General features: G+C 41.6%; 1 protein-coding gene across 1 annotated transcript; it reads right to left on the reverse strand.

Moving 5' to 3' along the window:
* Positions 1-257: 257 nt before the first annotated feature.
* Positions 258-10,880, reverse strand: LOC118431628 (carboxypeptidase B-like). Its single transcript, XM_035842870.1, has 12 exons — positions 10,819-10,880; positions 10,374-10,452; positions 9,868-9,981; positions 9,139-9,237; positions 8,224-8,325; positions 7,530-7,631; positions 6,609-6,719; positions 5,360-5,444; positions 3,601-3,803; positions 3,085-3,166; positions 2,747-2,901; positions 258-1,950 (listed from the first exon to the last, which is right to left on the reverse strand). The coding sequence occupies exons 1-12, from the start codon at positions 10,878-10,880 to the stop codon at positions 1,918-1,920; spliced, it is 1,227 nt and encodes a 408-aa protein (XP_035698763.1). The 3' UTR covers positions 258-1,917.
* Between the last annotated feature and the right edge of the window lie 680 nt (positions 10,881-11,560).

Here is an 11,560-nt window from a genome sequence, read left to right on the forward strand (position 1 = left end):
GCCTGTGTATGTGCGTGTGAGTGTGTTTGTGCATGTGCATGTGTATGTGTATGTGTGTGTTTGTGCATGTGTGTTTGTGCATGTGTGTGTAGAGAAAGAGAGCATATATACTTTGGAATTATATAACGTTAGTAACCCTCTCCTAAATTTCAATACAGTACACAATTGCTCATTTCATATTGTATGTATACAACTCTTTGTACAAATTACAGCATGGTTGAAAAGTTTTTATTTTTATTTTGGAAATGCATGAAAATTGATGCGCGCGGATGTCATCCATGTAATCAAATCAACATGGCCTTTATGGGGAAGGCTTACATGTCATAAAGTTGATCATATTCAATGAAGCACATATCAGTATCTTTCATTTTTGGCGACGCCTCAGGGGCTAGCCTAACAGTATAGAGTGCATGAGTTTGGCAAGAATTCCCAAAATTCGACAGATATTTCTGGAACTATTCCGCGTGTGCCTAGTAGCATCATCCCTTTGGCATGATATTTGGAACGTAGATAACTTTGGAGATGCCTTACATGATTAAGTACTAATCATACAAATCAGGCTAATGTGCATAACTAATGAGGACAGCTTATAAATCCACTGCATTTCAAAGCAGAACACTCAAACATATGACAATTGTATCTGAAGAAGTATTAGCCCAACTGTGTACATAGTACTAGACTAAGTATATGTCCAATTGACATAAATTTCTGGAATTCTGCAGTAATTTCTCCGCGCGTGCGCAGTTGCATCATAGGTTTGGATGGAATCACTCCGAAAGGGGTTTACGGATAATTTTTTATATTTAGATAACTTCAGAGATTCTTGAACATTATCGGAAAATCACATAAATCATGCAAATTAGGGTCTCATTTACTTAATTTGTGCGAAAATGCCACATTTATACACTGTGAGAAAATGCTACAGTAGGTTTCTTTGCTAAGACTTTCGTTCATTGAGCATATTGTTATTAAGCTAAAGATGATCAACTGATATAATTTATACAAATGAGGACCTTATTTTGATAATCAATAAGAAACGTACAATGGGTCACTAGTCACTCATAAGAGACGGCTAGTTTTGACAGCAATGTCGTACAAAAATTCATCGTGCAAAACAATCTTCATAGATAGAACACGAATAGTAAAACACACCAACACCAACAAACATTCATGAACAAAACAAGTGACTGTAGGTAACATACTCTGTGACGTAATTATGGTTTATGTCAGTTGTGTTGTTTCTTCTGGGGTGTGACATGGTGTTTACATCACATACAGAACACATCACATTGACTTATATAAAAAATGTAGATAAAAGCTTAAGTACCTATTTCTGCCAAATTTAAAACACAATCTTGTACGCATCAACAGCAAAATCAGCGTCTCAAAAGAACGACAACAAATGAAAACAACCACACATCTTCACAATGCATACCCGAGACGCACACCATTGTAAAAAGTTGCCCCAAACAGCCGCAGCAGTGATAGCTGTGAACAGCTGACAACACGACGTGCACAAAAGGATTCCTATGCCCCGCCACATGTTCTACATTTAGAGAACACATAACCCCATATCTGCTTGGAAATAAGCTAATTACCAAACTACATGGCCTGTTTCACAATACCAGGAATATAGGGGTGATTTCTGAATAATAATAAAAAATGTACCACAAAAAAAGTTCATCATCGCGCAGGTCTGTGCAAAGGACATGCCAAACTACAAACTCGTGTGGCAAAGGGAACATACCAAATACAGATGCGAACGCGCGTTACATTTGTATATCGTCAAAAACATTCACTGTGTCGCCGGAGGTTACCCTTTGGTCACAGAGTAAAAACCGTCCCCATGGCAATAATTTTTATTGCCACACTTATTATTATTCATGTCAGAATTGATGTGATAGACCCGGTGGAACCTCAGTACTCAGCCGCTACCTGCTCGGCCACGACCTGGGAGTGGGAGAAAAGAAGTCAAAGTTAGGCACGTTACACAGTTGTCATCATGTCATTACAATATGGGGAAATTAGCATGAAAGCTCATCTAGATCTGTTGGTTCGATCCATTTTCGAGTTTGTAACTTTCATTCAACACAAGCATTACTTCGAATTCGTGAGGGGGTAAAGGAGTCCATCTACATAGAGTACACCAGCCGACACTCAACCGAGACGGGGGCCGATATCGCTTGCCAGGAAATTACGATTCATTACTCGAGTCACCTGTCACTAAAGTCATGTACTCAGATTAATTAAATCACAACTCCTGAGAAAGGTCAACGGATGTGCAACTGTTCGAGGTGAGCAATTTGTTTCAAATTCCAACATGGAAAAGTGGGTAATACTCCCTTGTGGCCATTCCAACCACTTATAAGCAGTGTTGCAATATATTTCGATTATAAATATACAGCAGCATTACATAATTTTTTCATATTCTTAGGAAAATAATTCCGATCCTTGTATCATTCCACGTGCATCATAACTTATATAATATGATGAGAACTGATGCTAGTCTACACAAGGTCAGGTCAAGTTACTAATAGGCTAACGTCACATTTCCAAACCGAAGCCCGGCTTGTGTTTGTGAGAACAAAAAATATTAAATGTATATGTAAATAAATATACACAAATAACGCCCAAGACTATTCTCTTTACATCTTGTGTAGTTTGGTGTTTTTATATCATGCTTTTTTGTTCCCAAAAGCTGCCCGGCTGCATGGGCCCCGGTTTGGAAATGTGACGTAGGCCTTACCAGAAGCCCTGCGAAGAACTCTTTGGCGGAAGGTTGGATCTGGTCGGCAGGTAGGACGAAGCCGTAATATCCGCCACGGAGCTTGATGGCGTAGGAATACTTGATTCCGGCCACGGTGTAAGCCCAATCACAGCTGGATCCTGACGCCTCGCCCACTGGAAAAAAAAGGCCCGTTTGAAACATACTGTTGTTGTCTGATTAGAAAATTCACTAGCGGACATAGAAAGACTAGAAATGTAGGAAAAAGTTGGCAACGATTGCATTTCTTCAAACTTTTTTAATAGTGACTAGTGAGTTTTTTTGTGGTGCAACACATATTTTCTGTTCTGAACACTCACAGGTTTCGGCGGTTGTCCCATAATTAAATGTCTTCCCGTTGACCGAGTAGATGGCGTTTACTGCCCTTTCAGCAAGGTCTTTCTAGAGAAGGAATTTCAAAGGAGTTAGTGGATGAGAAAGGAGACACATCTTTTATTCTTATTGGTTAGTGTCCTGCGTATCTGTCCTTCTGATTGGTGCATTTTTTCGAACCTGGGTTGTCAACAGATTTCGTTAATAACTCCAGGTTATTATTCAAAACTGTTAACAACCGGAGCTCTAAAGAATGATTTCCCATGTGTTACGGCGTCAAAACCAACATGAAATGGGGCATTCTAATTGGTCCACATCGCCTGGCTATATGAAATTTGGTTTGAATAATCGACTACAGTGGATCAAAAACACCTGAGTTACAGACCGTTTTATTCCCGCAATATTTAGTACATGTAGATTCTATTCTACAAAGGTCAACAGTTTTGTGTCAACACAAATCACTCTTCAGGTTTTATGTAACAATCGAAGGCAGCGCCGTTCACCTGCTCATCATAGTCAGGCGGTAGGGTGGTGGTCCAGCCGTACGGACTCATCCAGTACTGGCCGTAGGCGTGCACGCTCAGGTAAGCCTTCAGGTTGTTGCTGTTCGTCAGGACCAAGTCGCGGACCGCCACTGTCTCGGGCTCAGAGAAGGCTCTCGATCCGAGGTATTCATCAGAGCAGGGATTAGTGCTGATACCTGTGCCTGTAAATGACAGCTGTCAATCATTATCTTGGTAGATCCGCAGCCGGATGTCTGGGTGAGATGTCAGAATTTTTACTGCCATCTACATTCAATGTGTACTACAACAAGCTCGACGAAAGTGAAGCGCCTTGTGCGATGACTGAATAATTGGTTTTGGATTTCTTAAAGGGCTCAAGACACCAATGACAATTCACAATGAAAGAAAACTCCCTGAACTCAGAGAAGGGGCTTGGTCCGACGTAGTTATCAGAGCAGGGGTCAGAGCTGGGGCCAATGCCTGGAAACCACAGATGTCAAAATCAGTCTCTTGATAGATCTATGACTGGACATTTGGTTGAGATATAATTCATAACAGCCAGAATTTTACTGCTATTTACAAATGTGTACTACAAGCTCGCCGAAAGTGAAGAGCTTTGTGTGATGACTGAATAACAGATTTTGGATGTCTTGAAGGGCTCACAACACGAATGACGTCACAATGAAAACTAACTGAACTTTCAATTAACCATAATAATAATATTGCTTACTTACAGAGAGTTTGCACAAAAATAACCCCTCCAATGTTATTGAATATCGAACAATGAAAAATTGTACAGCCAGCTCTCGCCATCAGGTAGTTAGATTAAACTGTGAAAGTCAATATTTAGTGTAATTAACTCAGGTGGTAAAAAATCAAGGACCTGGAAGTGGTGTTTCGATGCTTTGATGGCCAATAACATTAGAAGGATGACATTGTGTATTTGGTGTAAACAGTTATGTTCATTGAATGATGCTATTCTTGAAACAGATACTTGTGCTGTCACAAGCCCTTTCTTTATTCTGTCATATATGTTATGTATCTTATGTATATTGTTATTTCGCAGACACCCCTGTTCATGCATTACTGTGTACTATGTACTACCCAAGTATTGGGACTAGTGATGCGTACCTTAAGGCCGGACTTGGAATTGGACCTAAAATATTTAGGTCCAAGTCCAAAAAAACCCTAAATGTCCGGAGCCAAGTCCGGACTTGCAAAAAGCAATCTGTCACTTATATTCCCTTTTTTTGTTCTAAACCATTTAAAACCTTCCATAGACAGTGAAATTTGCACTGAGACAAAAAGCTTTTCGTGTTTACACTGGCTGTATATAATTTGCATGTATTTTTCACATTGCATTTCTATTCATGACATGCGATTTTACATGCACCATCCCCCCTCCCCCTCAAAATATAATTTCTAGTGCACATAATATGCAATGATGGCTTCAGGTCCAGACTTAAAGTCCGAACCTGAACCTGAACTGCTGGACTTGAATCCGGACCTGAACATGAATATGAGTTTAGGTACGCACCACTAATTGGGACCAGAAAAAGAGTAGTTAAGATGTGGGGCTAATTGTGAATCCCAATAAAGTAATATAGATTCAATGGTGTCTGACCAGGCAGTGATTGAAGGAGCCTCCATGCAGTCATAACCCCAGGAAAGGATGACCATAAATAGCATAACGCCTAAACCACATCTAGTAATAGGAAAAGCTTATGTCGAATCTGCATATAAAAGTCGTGTATACTACCATAGTGTTCCCAGTTACGGTTGGCGTCGACTCCGATGCACTGCGACCCGACAAGATCAGAACGAGTTTTTTTCCACATCCGGTCCTGTGGCACCATGGGAATGAAAAGTTTTCAAATTGATGAAAAACCATGCAACAGATTGACCTGCTATGTAACGTGTCATCAAATGTGAATAACGATATCTTGACTTGTGTCTAAACTTTACTAAGGCCACACTGACCTAATTTTATGGATGACCCCAAAACTAATGCGCCAGGGCAAAAAAAGAGAATCTAGTGGGAAAAACTGCTGCTAAACCATCAGTCAAAGCATCCAGTCCACTCTTTCCCATGCTTGCTTTTTCTTATGTTCACTTCCAGTATGACTGTAAGAGACAATCGTCGCAATTTTGATAATGTTTACAATTGCTATTATTGTTTAAAGAGGGAACAAGGGCACAGTGATCCATGTCCTGACCATGTGACCAGGGACTGTTGGGTGACCTGTGACCACAGTTTTATTTACGACAGGCAAAAATCAATGCGCGCGCGGACACCATTAATAAAAAGTCAGTGTGACCTTGTCTCCAGCCAGATCTTCCAGTGACAGGACCGGATGATCTGCTTGGAGATTACATTTTACTGCCTCGTGTTGGTCCTCTCTCTGCTGACGAAGGAAATTCGGGGTGGATATCAGCTTGTCTCTTATGAATAGTTCCAATTATCTGGTTTCAAACTAATTTGAACGGAAGACTATTTTGTTAACGATCAAACATCAAACAAGATAGCTTTTACAAAAGGCTGACCGGGGGCGAAGATGGGAAATTAGGACTGGTTGGGTGTAGTAAGTGTCATGAGCTCTCCCTAGTGGTCCAGGAGAAGAAAAAAATGTTAAGAAGACTCTGAAGAGGGCTAGGTGTGCATGACTCCACCATCAAGGAAAGTTGCGTGCTTGTCCAAAGGGCACAGCGCCGGAGCAAGGACTTAATGTAACATATACAATCTGCTATTTGCCAAATTTTCGGCAGAAACCCAGCAAAAGATGCTCGCTTAGCGACCACTACCATTGATGACAGACGACTAATGGTGCGTGACGTAGCTAGAACCAGAAAGCTATTTTTCATTGGCTGGCCATGGCAGGAGAATAAAAAGAACAGGCCAGCAAAATTAGACTGTTTTCCTTCGTAAACATTATTAGCAAAAGTATAGAAACCACCATAAACGTAAAATATTGAAATGCACGGAGTGACTGTGATATTTCGTTACTTACTACATCGTGAGTGTAGACGTATCCGTCAACGTTGGTCACCGGGATGAAGTAGAAGTCTACCTGGTCCATAAGGGACGTGGTCTGGTTGTCACTGCCATAGCCCTCCAGTAACTGGAATGTACATTTTGCATTTCTTGAGTTGTATTGAGAGGCAAAACATACCATTATCAAACCACCGTCATTTTCGGAGCTGCTAGTACCAGGCAACACCAGACCTGACTGTATGTTTGCGTAAAGTTAAAACATTGTTTTTGCTTTGTTTTGAATACCTGGTAAACTGCCTTATGGAGTAACACAACAGGTTTTTACTGAACAGTACAAGCTGCATACATGTGCTGGACAGAGATTTATTTTATCCACCCACACGGTGAAGGACCCCTAATAGTTCTCTTTTCGATAAGTACGACATGGGTTCTTAAACGTGCTCGAGGTGTGGCTCTCCTCAAACATGGGATGTCCATTTAACGGCCTATCCGAGTGACGGCCCTAACTGGCAAAGCAAAGTACTCCTTTTTACCTGAGTGAAGGGAAGAAAATCGTGTAAAGTGCCTTTCCCAAGGTCATAAAATCGGTGGCAGATCAACGATTCGAACCCAATCAACCACCCTGCCGATTGCACCACATGACCCCACATTGTGCCACCAGCTAGCCCAATGTTTGCCTGTTCTTCGGTGCTGGCTATATCACCTGGTGAAAAAATGCCCTGTGTGTACTTACGAACTTGATGTTGTAGAGCAGAGAGGCAGACACACTCTATGTGTACTTACGAACTTGATGTTGTAGAGCAGAGAGGCAGATAGACACACCCTATGTGTGCTTACGAACTTGATGTTGTAGAGCAGAGAGGCAGACACACCCTATGTGTACTTACGAACTTGATGTTGTAGAGCAGAGAGGCAGACACACCCTATGTGTACTTACGAACTTGATGTTGTACATCAGTGTGGCAGACACGATCCAGTCCCGGGCGTGGAGCTGTCCCTCCAGGAAAACGGCGGGCTTGTTGCTACCAGCGGCCCCCACCTGTGTGCAAGAGTAATACTATAACTGTTACAGTAATACTGTAATTATAAATAAAAGACATTACCTTAAAGTTTTGTTTCAACCAATAACACCGCACAAAACAGTAACAGATCTACAATACCACCTTAAATCAGGAGGACTTCGCGTCTGTACTATGGGACCCAGCTTTTCAGCTTTCATTTTACTATGACATGATTGTTCTACCATAGGAACCTAAACTTGATTAACATTCTGATGACTTTAACATGCACGGTCGGCTGTTATTAGCTGTACTTGTTTTGAATTGTTTCTACCAGTTCATTATAGTAACGCTGAAGAAGAGTGATGGATGTCACTCAAAATGTAAATCTTGGTTTTTGTCCAGTTGTTATGTAGACATTAGATTGTGTTTGAATGTTGTTTTCCTTGATGTCTAACCATCATAAACGTATGAATAGGAGACATTTCCCTTTTTGTCGCCATACAAGAGTTTCAGTTTTGAACAAAGAAAAAACACCATTTAGCATGAATTCCTACAGACATTCATTCCCGATACAGTACATATACTGTGTATTCAGCTGATTTCAGCATATCTATGAACGAATCATCACACCTTGATGGCTCTGATATCGCGGCCCTCGTACGTGGTTCCAATGCTGAAGATGGACGCCAGACTGGGATAGCTCGCCTCAAAGTCTTGCAGCTGGCAATCGATCTGTAGAGAAAATGTAGCGACTCGGTCAGAGACATCAGAAAGGTAGAAACTAATGACATAAGGTCTAATGACATGATACGGACAATTATCATATAAATCAGACGACGTCGACCAATCAGAAGGTCCCATCTCAATTCGTTATGATGCTGTAACACACAATTGCAACGAGCCGGTCGTCGTTAGATAAAAATGTTAAATAGCAACCAGGCACCGGATCCAATCAGAAGAAGCACTACACAGGCTTTTCTCTCTGTCAAGAAATGTAAGAGGCAGATTAAGAGCCTGACTCATTTTTAGAGTAACTGTAAGCCTCACCAGCCTCTCTGGGGACATTGTCGAAAGTTGTTGTTCGGGGTGGGGGTCGATTCACGATCTTTAACCGACAATACACCAGAAAAGGAAAATATGCCGGGGGGCCAACTACAAGCTTTCCGGCATATATTCCTTTCTGGCCATTTTTCCTTTCCCTGCGTTTTCCAGGTTAAAAATCGCGAATTGACCCCCCGCCCAAAAAAAACCAATAACTTAGGACAATTCCCCCCAGAGAAGCCGGTGAAGGAGGGTTCTGTAAGCTGGGGAAGTCCAGGTGTAACATGCAACGGCTGACTGGCGGGAATCTGAACAGTTTCAGGATAGTACGTCGTTGATGACCCGCGGCCGCCTATTCCTCGGCTTGCTCACTAAGAGGATTTATTTGATGGTTACAGCAAATGACCATGCGTTACCTACTACACCATATACACCTTGTGGCGGGTTATCAACAACCCTTAAAGTAAGTATCGAAGCGCACTTCATACACGGTAGAATACCTACCTCATAATAGTTGTTGTAGTCGTCGAAGTTGAAGCCAAAGGAGCGAGTGTGGCGCGATCTCGCCATGCTGATGCTCTGTTGAAGGTCATCAACCAGCACCTTGTGCAGTACAAAAAAGCTTTATTGACTTAAAGTTTACAAAAAGTATGGTGACTTTCGTATGGTCGTCTATAAACTGCAAAATAGGGATACAGATTGAGAATAAAACTTAAAATTTTACTGACAAAAAATATGGAATAACCAAAAAATTATACAATCAGGTGGGGTTAACGTTACTGTCATTATCCTTTCTAATTTCAGAGGAAATCTTTTATGTAGTAACATGTATCTCTGAGTCAGTATTATGTTGTATGTGACGTCAATATTATGCAAACCATCATGATTATGAAAACCATCATCAAGGGTCGCTAACCAATGGACTCATCATCATCATCGGTCGACGTGATCAAATGTAGACATGTTCGCACATGTCTACACACGACGGGGTTATACCGCCCCTTGCGGGGTGACATACCCTTTCGCTGGCTAATTACAAGACGGGGATGCGCCAGGTCTCCCGTCCGGGTGAATGATGTAATTCACCATGTGGCTGATACGAGACAGAGGTTCGCCAGGCCTCCATCTGGGTGATTTGAAGTGAATCACCAACTCCCGACATAAGCCAATGGACTACAAGTGCTTATTCACAGGAAACGGCAGTGTAGATGTGAAACACTCCCGGCAGCCTACCATGTACTCCATGCCAGTGTTCTCCAACATGGTCTTCACTTCCCTGAGGAGATCCTTGGGCACGCGCACATCCACGGGACGGGACAGGCTGGTCGGGCCCTGCCAGAAGTCAAGCTAAGGAAACAAAAAATCCTTTCAGTCACTTTAAACTAGTCTAGTAAACTGGGAAGCAAAAGTTTACATTATAGAGGTGAAGAAAGCTGGAGCTTAATTCCACTAGATGTAAAAACCACGTCATCCACACAAACATTCAAAACACTGCATAATAGAATTGACTATTATATATTTTATAGAAGGATACGATTTTTAAAATCATTTGACGATTATGTTTTGGTTAATACTGTTTGTATTGTGTGTTCCCAGGGCCTCCATGAAAAGCAGTGCTTGGTCATTGATTTTACCCCAGTGGAAGAAAACAGAAAATAAAGTACTGTATACAAGTCTGTTGTGTTTGCAATATTGGCAAAGCACTTTCAAAAATATTGTTGTAAGAAAGCATTCCCCACCAATTGCTCGGACCTCTCCAGTCGCACAAGCTTCTCCAGATGCCCCTCGTGCTCAGGGTGGATACGCAAAACTTGTTCTCTGTGGTGAGACACAGTCTTAATGCGGACTTACAACAAGGTCTATTGCAAAGGACACAGGCGTCATTTCTTTATTCCAACTTTCGTGGAAAATCTCGGTGCCGTTAGTTGTAGACATTTCTTGGCTCATTTGCAGATATGTATGGTACAAAATCCACATCTTATTCATTTCTTTAATTACAAACTTTTCTTTCAAACTCTATAGATCTGCTCTCTTTTTCTAGAAGAAAACACCATCATGTAAGGATTTCAATTACAAAAATATGAGCAAAATCATGTATGCATGTTTGGGAATTCCATTTCAACACTGTCCAATAGGTCAAATACTTCTTATTTGTTAAACATGAAGAGTATAAAGAGAACTTACCCATCGTATTGCTTGGCCGCGAACACCACGGAAACCATTAACAGTAGCAGCAAAGCCTTCATGTTGGATTGTTCTTCTACACTGGGGTGAAAGGACCCAGGGGACAAAGTGTCTGTCACAAGAAGGATGCAGGCTTTATAGAATTAATCTTACAAGTACAAAATGTACGTCCTTAAACCAGAGTGGTCTCTTCTACAACCCTGTCTGGTGGCAAATCATCTTGTAGGAGCTTAGTGTTCTCAATACTCCCCATGGTGAAAGGAGGGCATGGGAGCCCAGTAAACCAACCAGAGTGACACTCAGACTATCAAGAGATCACTAAGCAAGAACAATGTTTGCTTGCTGATAAATGTCCCCACAATATTGCAGTATTCACGTATTTCATACCAGTAATTGACGAAATCTTTAGATCTACCCGCCACCATTTAGTACGCATGCGCGGATCCAGTGCAGAGGGGCGTGGTACGTCAGTCTGGAATGTATTCAAAGTCAAGGTAGCAGAACACAGTATTCATGCGCGACCCCCCGTGGGCTATGGCACGGGTACATAAAGTAGTACGGATAAAATTGTTGAAAGCTGAGTAGAAATCTTTTTTGAGAGATAGCCAGATATAACCTTTGCTGCGTGGTCACGATACGGGTCGACGTTGAGACTGTATGATTTGGAATTTTTGGATTGTGAAGGTCTTCCTTTTCCTAAATGTCGCCATTTTGTTCTGACATAACCAAACATTTGATCAGG

The sequence above is a fragment of the Branchiostoma floridae genome, chromosome 15 (genome assembly GCF_000003815.2).
Source record: "Branchiostoma floridae strain S238N-H82 chromosome 15, Bfl_VNyyK, whole genome shotgun sequence".
Lineage (NCBI taxonomy): Eukaryota > Metazoa > Chordata > Leptocardii > Amphioxiformes > Branchiostomatidae > Branchiostoma > Branchiostoma floridae.

Excerpts from the sequence above, each read along its gene's own strand:
- LOC118431628 (XM_035842870.1), bottom strand. The coding sequence starts at position 10,880 with ATGAAGGCTTTGCTGCTACTGTTAATGGTTTCCGTGGTGTTCGCGGCC. Across the intron at positions 9,982-10,373 it reads TGGAGAGGTCCGAGCAATTG|CTTGACTTCTGGCAGGGCCC; the intron begins GTGGGGAATGCT and ends TTGTTTCCTTAG. Across the intron at positions 3,167-3,600 it reads CGCCTGACTATGATGAGCAG|AAAGACCTTGCTGAAAGGGC; the intron begins GTGAACGGCGCT and ends TTCCTTCTCTAG.